Below are 16706 nucleotides of genomic sequence, written 5' to 3'. Positions count from 1 at the left end.
ACCTGATTGACCCTTTCAGTTTGGCCATCAGACTGTGGATGGTAGGCGGTACTGTGGTCCAGTGTAGCTCCCAAGAGTGTAAACATTTCTCCCCAGAACTGACTGGTGAAGACCCTGTCTCTGCCTGATAGCATACTCTGGGGTATTCCATGCAACTTGACCACTCCATCTAGAAAAATCCTGGCAATCCATGGGGCATCATAAGGATGTGAGGTGCTTAGAAAGTGAGCATACTTAGTGTATCTGTCCACTACTACCATGATGGTATCCTTCCCTTCAGAGTTAGGTAATCCTTCAATGAAATCCATAGTGATGTGGCTCCAAGGGTACTGTGGAACTGGTAGGGGTTGTAGGAGCCCTGGATAGGATACGTGCTCCTCCTTAAACTTCCTGCAGACATCACATTCCAGGATTGCTGTCTTGATGTCTCTGTGCATGCCTGGCCAGTAGAACAATTGCTTGGCTCTCATGAAACTTGCCTGGATTCCAGAATGTCCCCCCAATTGGGAGTCATGTAAGGTGTTGATCAGTTTTTTCCTTATCTCTCCTCCTGATCCACTACTACCCTTCCTTTAAACTTCAGTATACCATTCTGATAGCTGTGGTTGGCAATCAGGTCTGGTTTTAGTAAAACTTCCCTGATGATATTGTGTGCCCAGTCATCTCCTTGGTAGCTACTAATCACCTCCTTGATCCATTCCGGTACTATGGTAGTTATTGCAGTGCACTCCAAGCCTGGATCCCCCCTCCTGGAAAGGCCATCTGCTACCACATTCTCCATACCTTTCTTGTAGTGGATCTCATAACTCATCCCCATGAGCTTGGTCAACCACTTCTGCTGCAAGTGAGTGGTGATTCTTTGCTCCAATAGGTACTTTAAGCTCGGTTGATCAGTGTTGATGATGAAGTGCTGGCCCTCCAGGTAGTGCCTCCATTTGGTAACTGTTGTAACCAGTGCCAGTAGTTCCTTCTCATAGATAGATAGCCCCATATTCCTTGGCCCCAAACCTTGACTGATATAGGCTAAAGGTCTCCTGTTCTGCATTAATACTGCCCCTATCCCATTGTAACAGGCATCAGTTTCTATTACAAAGGGTTGGTTGAAGTCAGGAAGAGCCAGGACAGGTGTGCCACACATGGCCCCTTTGAGCTTCTGAAATGCCTCCTCTGCTTCTGGTCCCCATTGGAAGCTGTCTTTCTTCAATAGTGCAGTCAATGGTCTGGCTATACTACCATAACCCTTAACAAATCTCCTATAGTACCCAGTCAGGCCTAGGAATCCCCTTAGCTGTTTCACATTTTCTGGTTTAGGCCACTTCACCATACCTTCAATTTTCTCAGGATCAGCTTTTACTCCTTCAGCAGATATGATGTGGCCCAAGTACTCCACTTGTGTTTGAGCAAAGGCACATTTGCTCCTTTTGGCATACAGTTGGTGTTCTTTGAGGATGTCCAGAACTTCTGTGACATGCTTCAGATGTTCCTGCAAACTCGAGCTATATATCAATATGTCATCAAAGAATACTAGCACAAACCTCCTCAGCTGTTTTTGAAATACATGGTTCATCAGACTTTGGAAAGTAGCAGGGGCATTGGTGAGCCCAAATGGCATCACCCTGAACTCGTAGAGCCCTTGATGAGTTCTAAATGCAGTTTTGGGAATGTCTGCTGCCTGTACTCTGATCTGGAAGTATCCTGCCCTTAAATCTATCTTGGTGAAGTATTTGGAACCAGACAATTCATCCAAAAGTTCGTCAATAAGGGGTATAGGGTATTTGTTCTTGACTGTCAGCTCATTTAACTGCCTATAATCAACACAGAATCTCCAGGTGCCATCCTTCTTCTTTACCAGAAGTACAGGGGATGCAAAGGGGCTGTTACTGTGCTGGTTGATACCATTTCCCAACATTTCTTGCACGAGCCTCTCAATCTCTGTCTTTTGAATGTAGGGACATCTGTATGGCCTGATCTGGAAAGGTTTGGCCCCCTCCCTGAGGGTAATGGAGTGATCATGACTTCTCTCAGGGGGTAGTCCCTGGGGTTCCATGAATATATCCTCAAAATTCTGTAATAATTCCTCCATTTCTGGGGGCATGTCAGCACTATCAGGTTTCTCTTCTTCAGCTGCCCTCAGTTGTGCCATGATCCCATAGGCTTGTTTTCTAGCCCATTTGTGCAGTCTGCTACCTTTGATCAACCTTAGCTGTACCTGATCCTTCTCACCCTTCAGTTCCACCTGCTGTTTTCCTCTCCTGAACTTCACACTTAGTCCCTTGAAATCAAATTCCATAGGACTGAATCTGGCAAGCCAATCCACTCCCAGCACCATATCACATCCCCCTAACTTCAGTGTATTAAACTGGTGCTGGAATTCATAGCCTTGCATCTTCTATACTACAGGCTTAGCTAGGCTGTTGGACTGTACTCTTTCCCCATTAGCTACCTTAACAACTAGGGGTGGACCACTACTAACCAGTTTCAGATTGCTAGCCAGTTGTACATCCAGGAAACAGTGAGTGCTACCACTGTCAATAAGTGCAGTGATAGTTCTCCCTTTTACTAACCCCTTTAGTGTAATAGTTTTGTGCTCACTACCCCCTGCTAGAGCATTGATGGAGATTTCCATATGTTCATCCCCAATTTGGCCCTCAATGCAATCGTAGAAAACTTCAGATTCAGCCTCCTTCCCTCCCTCACTGGCCACAGGGTTCTCACTATCATCGTGTGCTAGCAGGAGATGGATGTGGGATTGTCTACATATGTGGCCAAGTGTGTATGGTTCAGCACATTTATAACATAGTCCTTTCTCTCTCCTTAGGTTGAACTCACTAGGGGTGATCTTTTTGAACTGGTTAGTGTTGCTGTTTGGGGTCCTGTAGTTGTCTGTGGGAGGTTTATCTGAGGATCTGGATGTGGTGGGGTTCCATTTGTTATGGCTCTGGGGGTGGAAAGGGGTTCTGTGTGTCTGGGAGCTGTTAGGTAGGGGTTTGTGAAACTTTTGCATAGCTTTTAGGTTCTTTTCTTGTAGCTTGGCTGCTTCAATTGCATCCGCCAGGGTTAGAGGTTTGGCCATTTTAACCATATTGACTATTTCTTCCCTTAAACCACTCAGGAAGCATGCTTTATAGTAGGAATCAGACAAATGTGGGAGGGAAGGCATTACCAGTGCTTTGAGCAGCTCGAACTTTTCCAGATAGTCTGCTATGGATCCATCCTGCCTAAACTTGTTGAATTCTTCAATAGCTTCCTCTGGTGTACCTTCCCCAAACCTTTTACACAAAGCAGTGGCCAGTTCTATCCATGGTATGGTTCCCCTGCCACTGAATACCCCATGGAACCAAGTATCAGCTCTGTCCCTCAGGTATAGCTCAGTAATCTCAGTTTTCATGTTCTCCTCCACTCCATTGATCTTGAAGAACTTGTTAGCCTTACGGATCCATTCCCTGGGATTATCTCCTGTGAAGTTAGGTAACTCCACTTTAGGCATTCTGGTGTAGGATCTAGCTTTCCTCCACTCTGATCTGCCACAGCCTTCTTCCTGTGTTGCTTCCTTCTTAGGTCCTTCAATGGAGTTACTGCTTTCTGCCTCCTTGTCCTTGTCATTGAATTTTGCCATCATCTGAGCCATCATAACCATCATACTTTCATATTTTTGATCCAGATTTTTGAGAGTTCGTTCTGTGCTTTCTTGTCTATGCCCCAACACTTTGACCACACTGCCTAGCTCAGAGATATCCTTCTTTAGCACCTCCTCCTGAGATTTCGTCATCCCAATGGCTCGTAGCTAAGCTCTGATACCACTGTTATGGTATTGGACCAATATGCAGCAATGGTGACAGATTACTTGCAGCAGAAATGAATTAACCCTTGACAATTCTAAATGGAACAGGAAATGATAATGAATATTGAAACTTCAGTTTCTGATTGACAATAGGTAGATCAATTACAGAAATAGAATCAATGGATTTAGGATCGAAAAGGAAAGATTGAAGGAATTGAAAGAGAAAAGAGAGGGAAATTGGCAGAGCCAATTTCTGTTACAATCAATGGAAATAATATGGCAAAAAATCTATGCTAACTCCCGGATTCTTCAGCCTTTATGGCATTTTCAGGCTAACTAACTTCTAAACGAGCTAATCAGGTGAGGCCACGTGGAACATCTAGAATCATCAGCTCCACTTGCGCCAAACAGAAGCATAATTCTGTTATGTCAGGTAGAAGGCGTGGTTTGCAAGTCACGCCTTTCTTCTTCAAGTTGAGCAGCTGCGCCATCCATACAAACTGGACCATGCCTTCTTCCTTCTGCAAGCTGGAACACGTCTTTCTAGTAATCTAAGTCACGATTTCTGTAATTCCCTCATACTCCATGACATTTCTCTGCCCCAGCTCTCTCTCTTTCTTCTTTGTCCGCCGTCCCTCTGGCTTTTCTTTCTCCCCTTTTGCTCTGTTTTTTCTCAGCCGCAAGTCTTCCCTGTTTTTCTTTCTTCTCTTCGTCTATCTCTCTCCGACTCTCTCTTTCGTTTTGGCTCCCGAAAAACTCCACCTTAATTTTCCCAGATCTCCCCCCCTATTTCTTGCTCTGTCTTTTTTCGCCGCCCTCTGTTTTCTTAATGCCTTAAGCCCCCCTTTTTTTCTCTCAGCCTGAAGCCCACCTTTTTTGTTTCCTTTTCCTCGCTCTATTTTCTTTTCCCGCCGTCCGCCGCCTCTTTTTTAGCTTTCCTCTGGTTTTCCTCCGCCCCCCAAAGCCTCTTCGTTCGTCCGTAGCACTTTTTCTTTCTTGTTTGTTTCCTTTTTGCTTTTTCCGTTTTCGTTCCTTGGCTTTTTGTGGGTCTCTTTCCCTTCTTTTCTGAAAACTCTTTTCCCTCCCCGCTCTCTTTGTTCCGTAGCTTTCTCAATCTCTCTTGCTCTTCTTTTCTAATCTTAGCCGCCACCCTAATTTACTTCTTCCTCACCTTTTCTATTTTCTTTTGATTTTTTGTTTCCCCCAAAATTTCCTCAGCCAACCAAATGTCCCAACACCTCACATTCTAGGTGTTGTATTGTCAAAAATATAAAGGGACACTTGTTCCCATTGCATGTCCCCAATTTGTCTAATATTCAAACTTCCACCTATTCACACAATTTCCTATTATTTTTATCATTTTTTTTCTTCAAAAATCAATTTAAAAACAAACTAAAAATTTTCGAATGTCAATTATATTTTTTTGTTTTTCAAATTGAATCTAAGATGATTGAAAACAACCTTTTTTCCTTTTTAGAAATTTTAATGCAAAAATATCTGAAAACACTTTGAAAATCCTAGTTTTTGTATTTAATCTAAGATGTTTGGTATTCTAGAGTGTGTTTTGGTACAAGTAAGTATATGATTCGATTTATTTTAGATAGGTGAAGTAAGTTTAAAAGTTAGAAAACCTCAGACTAGTAAACCATCTAGTGTTCCAATAGATTAGAAAGCTTAAGTTGGGTTTAAAACCCTAATTTTGTCAATGTTATGAAGGTTGTTGTTTACTTGTTTTCTTTATGGAGAACGTATGATTAAGTGTAGATGATTAAGTTAGTAGGGTGATTAGTAGAGAAACTAAGTAAGATAAATTAGTTTGGACTAGATTATGTTTAAGTCCTATGGAGTAAATTGAAAGAGTTCCAAATGTTTGTGGGCAAGAGTGTAAGAAAGAGAGAGTGTTGTTGTAAGGGCTAGGAAGTAAAATCCCACCTCTTATGTGATTGGTTGTTTGGGAAATATCTCCTAGGGTTGATGACTAAGCTATTAGGGTTGATGACTAAGCTTAAATCTAGAATATTCAAGAGAGAACCAAGCTTATAAACAACAAAACACCAAAGGAAAAACCAAAGGAAAAGAAAGAGAGAGAGGGCCGAGTTTGAGAGAGAAGGAAAAGAGGAAATTTCTTTCAAGTTTTCAAGTTTAGCCACTCATCTTGGTTTTGGAGCTTGAAGTAACAACCTTAGCACTTGATTGTGGTAGTTTGATCACTTTACAAAGCCTACTTGAAGGTAAGTTATCTCTCTTGGAAGTTAAAGTTTGGTGCTTATGTCTTGAATCCATGAAAAGTGATGCTTTTGTTGTTTTTATAATCTTATATGATATAGATGGTGATTATATGGAGTTTAATGGTTTATCTTGGTGATATTTTGTTGCTTAAATTTCGGTTAAGCCAAGAGGAATTAGGGCTTCTTGTTATAGGTTTTCTTAGTTGATTTGGTTGGTGATTAGACTTGATAATGGAACTTTTGGTATGATTATCTCATTTCAATGGTGGGTTCTTGACAAAAGCAGGTTTGGTTATGAAACCCTAATATAAATGGAAGTTAGTTTAGCTTGGCTAGGGTTTAGTTGGTTAGGGTTTTGAAGTGAGTGAAAAACTAGTGAAATTGGATTCTAGATTGTGGTTGGTGTTTGGTAAATTTTGTGGTAATTTGGGGAGAAAATTTCGAACCATTAGTAGGTCTTTTAGGATCTGGTATATGTAGTATTATTTGGTATAAAATTAGTTAGAAAACTTGTATAAAAATCGTAGCAATGGACCATGTGTTTGCAAAGTTCAAAAACCGGCAAAACTGGAAACAAGGCAGTCCACAAATCCGAACTTGAGTTCTATTTTTCTTTATGCTGCATGCTGATTCAGAGGTTTCTCAAAACATGAAAGTTGTAGCCTCCTAAGTCCTTAATGTGCCTGAAAAATTTCAGGTCAAACGGATCAGTGTAGCCCGAGTTATAGCCAAAACACTCACTCCTGTTTTGAACACTGGATTGTGTTACGATTTTAGATTTTTGCCTCTGACCATGCTCGGTTCGCCCTGATAACGTGCGAACTGGGTGTTAGACTCTTCATAATAAATGTAGATCTTGGTCTTAGCTTCGAAATAGTATAAAGTGCATCCAAATCCGAGTTCCGTAGCTCCAGTTATGACCAAAACAAGAATGGTTGTCAGAACTGCCTTTGAATTTGGACAGTTCTGACAAGAACTTTGGACCCATTTTTCACCCTGCTCGGTCTTGATTCAGGTTTTGGCCAAAACATAAAATTTTTATTATTATGAAATATCTTTCCAACGCCTTTGGAATTTCTTGATTTGGATTCGTGAGCTGTGAGTTATGGTCCAGTAAACAGACCCTGTCCGTCACCCTAAAATGCAAACTTCTGGTACCGTTTTCCATAATTTCGACCTGCTTCCATTCAGATATAAATTAAGGTGTCTTCATGAAAATTGTAGCCCTTTCTCTTAGCTTCGTAACGGTACCTCATGTACTTTGATCTGACACTCGTAGTTTCGATTGTGTTCAAAACAGTTTTTGACACCAAAACGGTTATGCTGCCATTTCCGTTTCCGTATGCCGTTTCCGTGCATGCATGTGCCGATTTTGCCGTTTTACTTGAGTTATGCATGTTCGTAGCCATTTGTGATATATTGTGATGCAATCTTCTATTTCAGATGGTGGTGAGTTAGACGGAGCCGGTGGGTCCTACCAGCTACTATACGTGACGTAATCTTCGCTCTTTTGCTATACTTGCTTTTGTGTAAGTACTCAGGCCGTGTATCTGTATAAATTGCTTATGTGTTTTGATATTCATCTAAGGGGTACTTAGGCGAGGGTATACTTTATCACACTCGACCTAAACCCTAATTTGTGCACATATTTGCCCATGATATATGTATACGACTTGTTTTGGGACTGAACCCCTTGAACTTGGAGCTTGGGGTGACTTTTGTGAATTTGTGAAATATGATGAAGTTGTGGGTAGACGGACTATTCGAGCCGGCTGGGGCTTGGTCGAAGTCAGTCCAACTTAGTCTGAGGTCACCAAGTTTGTGAATCCGGTTCACCGAGTATGTGAACCAAGTTTGTGAACCGAGCTTGTGAACCAAGCTCAATTTCGTTTGCTCGAGCCATTTTGTGAGGTGACTAGCCAGTGTGGGGGATAAGATGTACGATGGGAGTAAGTGGAGTTCTACGGACCCTTATTTGTGGTCGACGGAGTGTCGACAGGAGGTCACACATGGCACATGACGTGGCTTTGGATCCAACCTGTATCCTTAACTTGTGTTGTTACTTTTATATTTTCGATTTGACATCTTTGTGACATAATTGTTCGTATTACTGTGAAATTTACGTTTTACTCCTGTTTACTTACTAAGCATATAGCTTACCCCTTTCCCTTTGTTTTCTTTAACAGGGGCCGACGCGGGGAACTTTTGGCACTATCACTAGTATAGTTAGGCTTGGTTTGTAATAGCTGAAGAACTAAGATGTTTTTTTTCTTGTTTTAGTGACCTGTATAAGGACCCCTCTTTGGGTCTACTTTATATTTTGGTTATTAGCATTAGATAATGTAGTAGTCTGGATAACTCCTTTTGAGGATGTAAATACTCTTTTGGGATTGAATATATTGTGAATAGTACTCTTTTGGTTTATATAGTTTTATTAGCTTTGTGTTTTGAGTCCTGGCGTGAGCTAGGCAGGCGTCCCGCCGATACCTTCGGGTTCGCCCATGGGAGAAGTGGGGGCGTCACAATAACAGTTTTTTCAACAAATATTAAGTGAAGACATAAACCAAAAAGAAAAAAACTATGTTTGTGTAACTTTTCAACAGAGAAAGGGCATAGGACTTACTAGTAAAACTTTGCATCAATACTTGTCATTTATAATTTGCATAACATTGTTATATGAAACATATGTCTTATTGGCATTGCGATGTAGAATAGCTTTGAATATCAAGCCAAAGGACAAAAATCTGAAAACGTGTGTTTTTCTTCACTACAATAATTTGTTTGATGCCCACGGCCCACAGACTCACTCAATCAATCAAATCCTCACCTAAAAGAGAGAGAAACCATTCTCCAAACACTGCCTCAAAATTCTCACACTAACTCCACCTGCTGTGTGTAAATTTCAGCCATTTCTGAGATTTTATGAAAAAATTTAGACAATCTTCTTTAGTTCATCACAGTTTTTGTTGCAATTATTCGCACGAGAATTTTGATAAATCTTCAGTAGAAGAATACCCACCGGAGCATGCCAACTTCAACCGCCACCTCATAATCATCGGAGAATCAGAGCCGTCCAGTCCCCAAGGACCTCGTCGGACGGCTGACCTCGTCTGTGGCTTCATATGAGATTAAGCTTATAGCCCTTCGAGACCTGAAGAGTCAGATCATTAGAAACCGAACAAAGAAGCTTTCTTTTCTTCACTACAATTTGTTTCATTGGCATTGTGCAAATCTGCATTTGTGTTTTTCTTAAACTTTTTTCATGTTGTTTCATGTTTTATTTTCCATTTTAAGTGGTCAAGTGCTCGAACTGCTCAAAATGATGATTCAGAGAAACTAGATAACTTTTATTGTTGGGCAATTTGTATGCCTTGTCATTCAACTGATGTAGTACTGCAGGTATTCGTTCTTCTAGAGCAGATTTCCTAAGAAGATGAGTCTATTTCTTCTTATTACACTAGAAAATGGTGAGACTGAAGCATTCCTGTCTCTTCCTGATTTGGTGTGATCATTCCACTCATCAGGTTGGATATAATTGTATTTGTGTATTAAATCTTTTCAATAATAGATAATCACTCATGTCTTTCTGTAACTGTACATACATTGAATCAATTTGATTATTTAATAATTCATGTTTATTGAAGCAATTTCTGGAGCTTCCAGATTATTTGGTTTGAACTTGATGAAGCTGTATTACTCTGTCATTGCACAGACATACTTTGTCATTGCACGGATAAGCATAGTGTGACGCCCTCACTTCTCCCCAAAGCGAACCAAAGGGTATCCGCGGGACGCCTGCCCAACTCTCGTCAGGACTCAAGACAATTCGATTCAAACTTAACGATACATAACAATTAATACAAGTCTAATAAAGAAAAGTCGCTTCCATAACCGAATATCCAAATCTTACACCACAAGTTCGAAGTACATCAATTTTCCAAATCTTACATCAGGTTTTCAAAAGATACATCGAGTTCCAAAATACAACCATTAAAGTCGACTAAATATTTACAACCAAGATTTCCAATCAAAACATAACCTAGTCGGCTTTTCATAATCTTCTAATCCACCTGTTAAGAAAAACAAACTAATGGAATGAGCCAATACGCAGTGAGGCCAAGAAACACACATGCAAGCATGTTGTCCAAGTAACAATCTCATTTAACAAGTAAAATAGTAATATTCAAGTAAATAACAATTCGGGCGAGAAAAATAATCAAAAACAATTCAAGGATATAAGAGCTCTCAGGAGCTATTTTTCACTTGCACGATCAAGAACCTCCACGAGTTGACACTCCGTCAATCGGGTAGGTTATAATCCATAGAACTTCACTTACTCGTTCCCCGATCACCATTACATACCCCTGTACTGGGCTCGCTTGTCTTTTATATGAGGCGATACTACTCGAGTATGCCAAGCAAGATCTCCTATTAGATCAAACTTATACACGTTTCTCATGGCTCACCAAGCTTCTCGACCGTGCCCATGCCGGCTCGAGTCGCAAGGTCGACCGATGAGATTTGGGCGTCCCCCACTAGTATCACTAGGAGTCGAGGAGTTTCACTCCAATCGACTTATACAGCCATAGCATAATTAATCATTGAAACAATTCACTTAATTCACTTAACAAGTCAATTCAAGCAATTCATTTCAAGTAATTCAACTACACTTCACGTAAATATTCACTTCAAGTATTTCATGTCAAGTAATTCAAGTACACTTCACTTAAATGAGAACGAGTGTGGTAAAATACACACTCGACTCAATATTTTCAAAATACTCAATTATCAATAACAATTAAACATGTAACACGTTTTTACACACGTTTTTACACACTTGACACTCACCTAGTGACACTCACCTAGACAAAAGGAGAGTGTATTGCACAAATCAAGTACTTAAACGTCCCCTGTGAGATCCTCTTGAAGGTCCCCTTGAACGCCTGAGCAAATAACAGTTAACTATCACTTATAAATCCTTTCTTATCAAGAGAGAGAGATTGTACACTTGTACAATCTAGGAAAATATTACGAAATAGAGCTTTACTTGCTCAATATTCAAGGTTCGAAAGTGGTGTTTAACAACACAAGGATAAACTGATTTCCTTCATGAAGACAAGTCCAAAATGGTCAATTAGTATTGAAGTATAGGGAAGAGTCTCCAAAAACTCAATTCCCGTCAAGTTTCAAAAATTTCAGATTTGAGGTGCATTCTTTGAAAAATCATATCTCACTCTTCGTAGGTCCAAAATTGGAAAACTTAGTACTGTTGGAAACTACTTCCAAAGTACTAAAAATTCCTAGAAGGCACTTTTCCATGATTCAAAACGGAAGACACTCAAATTGGTTTCAAGTTGCTGATTTGGACTCCCAAGACAGATTCGGGGTTGGTTTTTGGCAAACTTTGGAAATTCGAAAAAATTCACAGAATGCGAACTAGCCTCTCAAATTTGAAATTCAATTAGAGTTAAAATCAACGTTTAAAACACAATAAACGGAACACAAATCGGAGTTTTGAGCGCCAAGATATAGCAGCTCAAAGTTGGTTCAAAATGACGACCATTGGGCAATTTTCTAGATTTGAAACACAAATTTTGGGACTTCAGTTGGGCATCGAAATAGACTTGAAATGGCACCAAATTTGGTATGATTATACTACCATATAAGGGATACTCCTCTGTCAAATTTTATGAAAAAATTCGTACGGGAAGTCAGTTAACAAGACCACTAAAGTTCCAAGAATATCCAAGGCAATTCTGCCTTATGCTTCCGTTTTCCTTTTTTCGAACCTTTGACCAATGAACTCATCTCAAACACGATTCATTTATGAAGGAAAGGTCTAAGAAACTTTTAACATACATTTGGCAGGTGATTAACACCAAAAGTTTCAAAATAACAAGTCCCAATTCGAGCTAAGCCATCGGCTAGCCAAAACTAGGGTTTTCAATCACTGATGCAGTTCTGTAATTTAGCCACAACTCACTCAATTCAACTTGGAATTAAGCATGGTTGGTGGCGTTGGAAAAAAAATTCATGGGGATATAATTCATCAGAAGAAATCGTTTTGAAATTCAGTCCATAGCTAGCTCAAATTCAAGCAACAAGTCCCAGCACCTCATTAACTCTCTAGCACAGTAGTGAAACAAGACAGGTAACTTTGAAGAGCTAGTACCGTTCACTCAAGTTGAATCAGGGGACACATTTTATACTGTTAGAAAACTGAAAGTGTCTAGTTTCAAATGCCACAAATGGCACTTGATTTTGAATTTGGAGCAAAGAGTTATGATCGTTTAAAGTTCGCTGCCAGAGTACCTCTCTACACGTTTTCCAGATTCGAACATGTTTCGAAAATGCAACTTTTACCCAACCAAATCAAGTGATTTTTGGTGAAAAATTTCCACACAACCAATAAAACATATCTACATCAAAATCAAGGCAATTTGATCACAAAAAAATCAAACCAAGGCCTCTGCACAAACAGGGCAGAATCGGCCCTTCTTAGCTTTCAACTTTCCTTTGATTTTCTTTCCACTTTTTCAACTTATATCCACTAGTTTAACAATTAATCAACATAAATAACATCCAAAATCATCATATCAGTCCAACATGTCCATTGTGGAATTTCATAGAACCTACTCATATGATTTTAACCAACCAAAGTTACCCACATGAAGCTACAAGCTTCCAAGTCCAATCTAACTCACAAAAATCAAGTTTCAAAGGTTGGATGATTTACTACCTCTTGGGTGTTGAAACTCAGAAGTTTCAGTCACCTAGAAGCTCCAAGAAACCGTGGAAATGATGCTCTTTTCCTAGCCCAAGTGAAGCTCCAAGTTGTTTTGAGTTTGTGTGACAAATTTGGAGTGAAATGGTGCAAGAAAATGAAGTGAGATGATGAAGGTTTTTAGTCTTTTTCCTCCTCCAAGTTTCGGCCAGCAAGAGAGAATGAGAGAGAGTGAAAATCTGATATGGGAAGCTTGGTGGTTGGTGGCCTTTTTGGGCACAAAAGTCAACTCTTACTAGTGCGCGTACGCGCGCGTTTCGTGCCCGTTTCCTCTCGGGTTTGTTTCACTTGTGCACTAAACCTCTAATGCACTTCATTTAACACCATTATTATCCACTCTTAGTAGTCTAACAATAATTTCTAAAATCCTCCAATTAGTCGCGCGCGCGAAAACACTAATTTCCGACTTGTGCGCGATAAAGCGAAATTTCTAAGAAAATTCTTATAACGATAGTATAACTAATTAATACTTGAGTACTTAATCATAAAAATAACCATTTTAGGGTAAACCAATAAATAAGTGAATAAATCGACAAAATAAATAAATAAATAAATATAAAATTTACGAATTTTCACATCCTCTTCCCCTTAAGAGAATTTCGTCCTTGAAATTATACCTTGATTTGTGAATAGGTATGGGTATTTTCCTCGATTCGCTTCTTCAACTTCTCAGGTTGCTTCCTCTTGTCCATGGTTCCTCCAAAGAACTTTCATCAACGGAATCCGCTTGTTCCTCAGTTCTTTCACCTTAAGATCTAGAAGCTTTACCAGTTTCTCCTCATAGGTCAGCGCCTCATCAATTTCAATATTTTCCGATTGCAAGATATGAGGAGGGTCTGGGTGATATTTCTTAAGCATGGATACATGAAAAACGTTGTGGATCCGAGACAAACTCGGTGGTAGTTCCAACTTATACACTACATTTCCCACGTGTTGGGTAACCTTATAAGGTCCTACAAATTTCCGTTGTAACTTCTTTCCCCTTTCGGCCATCAAACTTGCTTTCAGAGAGGTAATCTTAAGAAATACTTGATCTCCAACTGCAAATTCCAAGTCCTTCCTACGATTATTTGCGTAACTCTTCTGACGACTTTGTGTGGTCTGAATCCTTTGGCGTACCAACTTCATTTTTTCATTTGCCTCCTCAATCCAAGGTACTGTAGTCGGGTCTAAAATTTTTTGTTCACCTATTTTATCCCAACAAATCAGAGATCTACACTTCCGACCCTAAAGTGCTTCATACAGAACCATTTGAATCGAAGAATGGAAGTTATTGTTATAGGCAAATTCCACCAATGTCAAAAACTTACTCCAACTCTCTCCAAAATCCAAAACACAAGTTCTCAACATGTCCTCGAAAGTTTGAATCGTTCTCTCAGACTGTCCATCTGTCTAGAGATGGTAAGTAGTACTAAAACTCAATTTAGTTCCCAACACTTCTTGCATCTTTTGCCAAAATCTCGAAACAAACCTAGGGTTTCTATCGGACACAATGCTTACAGGTATCCCTTGTAACCTGATAATCTCATCCAAGTATAACTTAGCTAACTTCTTCAATGGGTATTTCATACTAATTGGCAGAAAATGTGCCGATTTGGTCAATCTATCCACTATTACCCAAATGACATCATGACTTCTTTGTGTCCTAAGTAACCCTGATGCAAAATTCATGGTGATGCCTTCCCATTTCCACTCGAGTATTTCTAAAGGTTGCAAAAGTCCTGATGGTTTCTGATGTTTAGCTTTAACTTGTTGACAAATCAAATAGGTCTGGACAAATTGAGCAATCTCCTTTTTCATGCTCTCTCACCAATACAAACTCTTCAAATTTTGGTACATTTTATTCCCTCCAAGGTGTACAGTAAACTTCGATCGGTGTGGCTTTTCCAAAATTTCCTTCTTAAGTCCTTCATCCTTTGGCACTACGATCCAATTCCGAAACCTCAATACACCATTTATTTCCAAGTTAAAATCTGACTTCTCTCCCTTTTTGACTTTTTCCAACCACTTTTGCACTTCATGGTCCTTTTTCTGGGCTTCTTTGATACGTTCCAATAAAGCAGAATTCACTACAATATTTTCAAGAATTACTTTCCTCGGTTCAAGTCTAGGGTTCCATATACTAACCTCCTCCAACAGGTGCATTTCTTTAATTATAAATCCTGCCACTTATACCTGCCACTTAAAGCATCGGCCATTACATTGGCCTTCCCTGGATGGTACTTTATCGTGCAATCATAGTCTTTCAAAAAATTCCATCCACCTACGTTGTCTCAAATTTAGCTCCTTTTGAGAAAATAAATACTTAAGGCTCTTGTGGTCAGTAAAAACCTCAAATGTTACTCCATAAAGGTAATGTCTCCATTTCTTTAAAGCAAACACTACAGCTGCTAATTCCAAATCATGAGTTGGATAATTTCCTTCATGCGATTTTAATTCCTAGAGGCATACGCTATCACTTTCTCATTTTGCATTAATACACATCCCAAACCTTCCTTGGAAGCATCTGTGTAGACCACAAAGCTATCTTTTTCATTCGGTAGAGCTAATACGGGTGCCCTTGTCAAGCGTCTTTTCAACTCTTGAAAAATCTCTTCACACTTAGGACTCCATATAAACTTTCCACTCTTCTTGGTTAACTCAGTCACGGGTCCAGAAATTTTAGAGAAATCCTTGATAAATCTCCGGTAATACCCTGCTAACCCTATAAAATTTTGAATTTCAGTAGGGTTTTCTAGTTGTTTTCACTTTGAAACAGCTTCAATTTTGGCTGGATCCACTTTAATCCCGTCCTTAGAAATTATGTGCCCTAAGAATGTCATTTCTTTCAACCAAAATTCACATTTGCTAATCTGTAAAATAATTCTCAAGTGCTTCTCGTGATCCTCCGCAGTCTTAGAGTACATCAATATATCATCAATAAATACAACCACAAATTGGTCCAGATAAGGCTTAAAGACCCTGTGCTTCAAATCCATAAAAACAGCAGTTGCATTGGTCAATTCAAATGGCATTACTGCAAATTCAAAGTGTCCATACCTCGAGTTAAAAGCAGTTTTGGGTATATCCTTCTCCAAGATCCTCAATTGATAGTAACTCTGTCTCAAATCCAACTTCTTGAATACTACCGCCCCTTGCAATTGGTCAAACAATTCATCAATATGGAGTAACGGGTACTTATTCTTAATAGTAACATCATTTAGACCTCGGTAATCTATACACAGTCTTAAACTCCTATTCTTTTTCTTAACAAACAAGACCGGGGCTCCCCACAGTGAATCACTCTCCTTTATAAAACCCCGCTCTAGTAAATCCTGTAATTGCAATTTCAATTTTTTCAATTCAGTTGGAGCTATTCTATATGGCGTCGTAGAGATAGGTGCTACTCCCGGAGTTACATCAATCTTAAAACCTATTTCCTTTTTCGGGGGTAAAGACTCTAACTCTTCGGGAAAAACATCTGGATACTCTTTCACTACAGGCATGTCTTCTAATCTCATTTTACCTCTAGGAGTATTAATAAGAAAAACCAAATATCCCCGAGCTCCCTTACTTAGCATTTTTCTAGTTCGGATCCCTGAAATAAGTGCAGATGAAGCTAATCTACCCCTTACATCCAGTTTCAGGGTTGTTTCTCCCGGAATGCACAATTTTACTATTTTTGTCTTACAGTTCAACTGGGCATTGTAACGGGCTAACCAGTCCATTCCTAGAATCACATCGTATCCCTTAATCGCTAAACCTATCAGATCGACTAGTAATTTCCGTTCTCCAACTCAGATCTCACAATCCTTATATACCAAGTTAGCGATTAGACTTTGGTCCCCAATAGGTGTCCTAACCTCCAACTCATAAGGTAATTTAATTGGTTTCAAATCTATCCCACTCATGAAATTAGGGTTTACAAAGGAAT

At 39.6% G+C, this 16706-nt stretch overlaps 1 protein-coding gene across 1 annotated transcript; it reads right to left on the bottom strand.

Moving 5' to 3' along the window:
* Positions 1-13462: 13462 nt before the first annotated feature.
* Positions 13463-13786, bottom strand: LOC113692925 (uncharacterized). Its single transcript, XM_027211529.1, has one exon. The coding sequence runs from the start codon at positions 13784-13786 to the stop codon at positions 13463-13465; it is 324 nt and encodes a 107-aa protein (XP_027067330.1).
* Between the last annotated feature and the right edge of the window lie 2920 nt (positions 13787-16706).

The sequence above is a fragment of the Coffea arabica genome, chromosome 1e (assembly GCF_036785885.1).
Source record: "Coffea arabica cultivar ET-39 chromosome 1e, Coffea Arabica ET-39 HiFi, whole genome shotgun sequence".
Lineage (NCBI taxonomy): Eukaryota > Viridiplantae > Streptophyta > Magnoliopsida > Gentianales > Rubiaceae > Coffea > Coffea arabica.
Note: the sequence above shows the minus strand (reverse complement) of the source record. Positions and strands in the feature narration are given on the sequence as shown.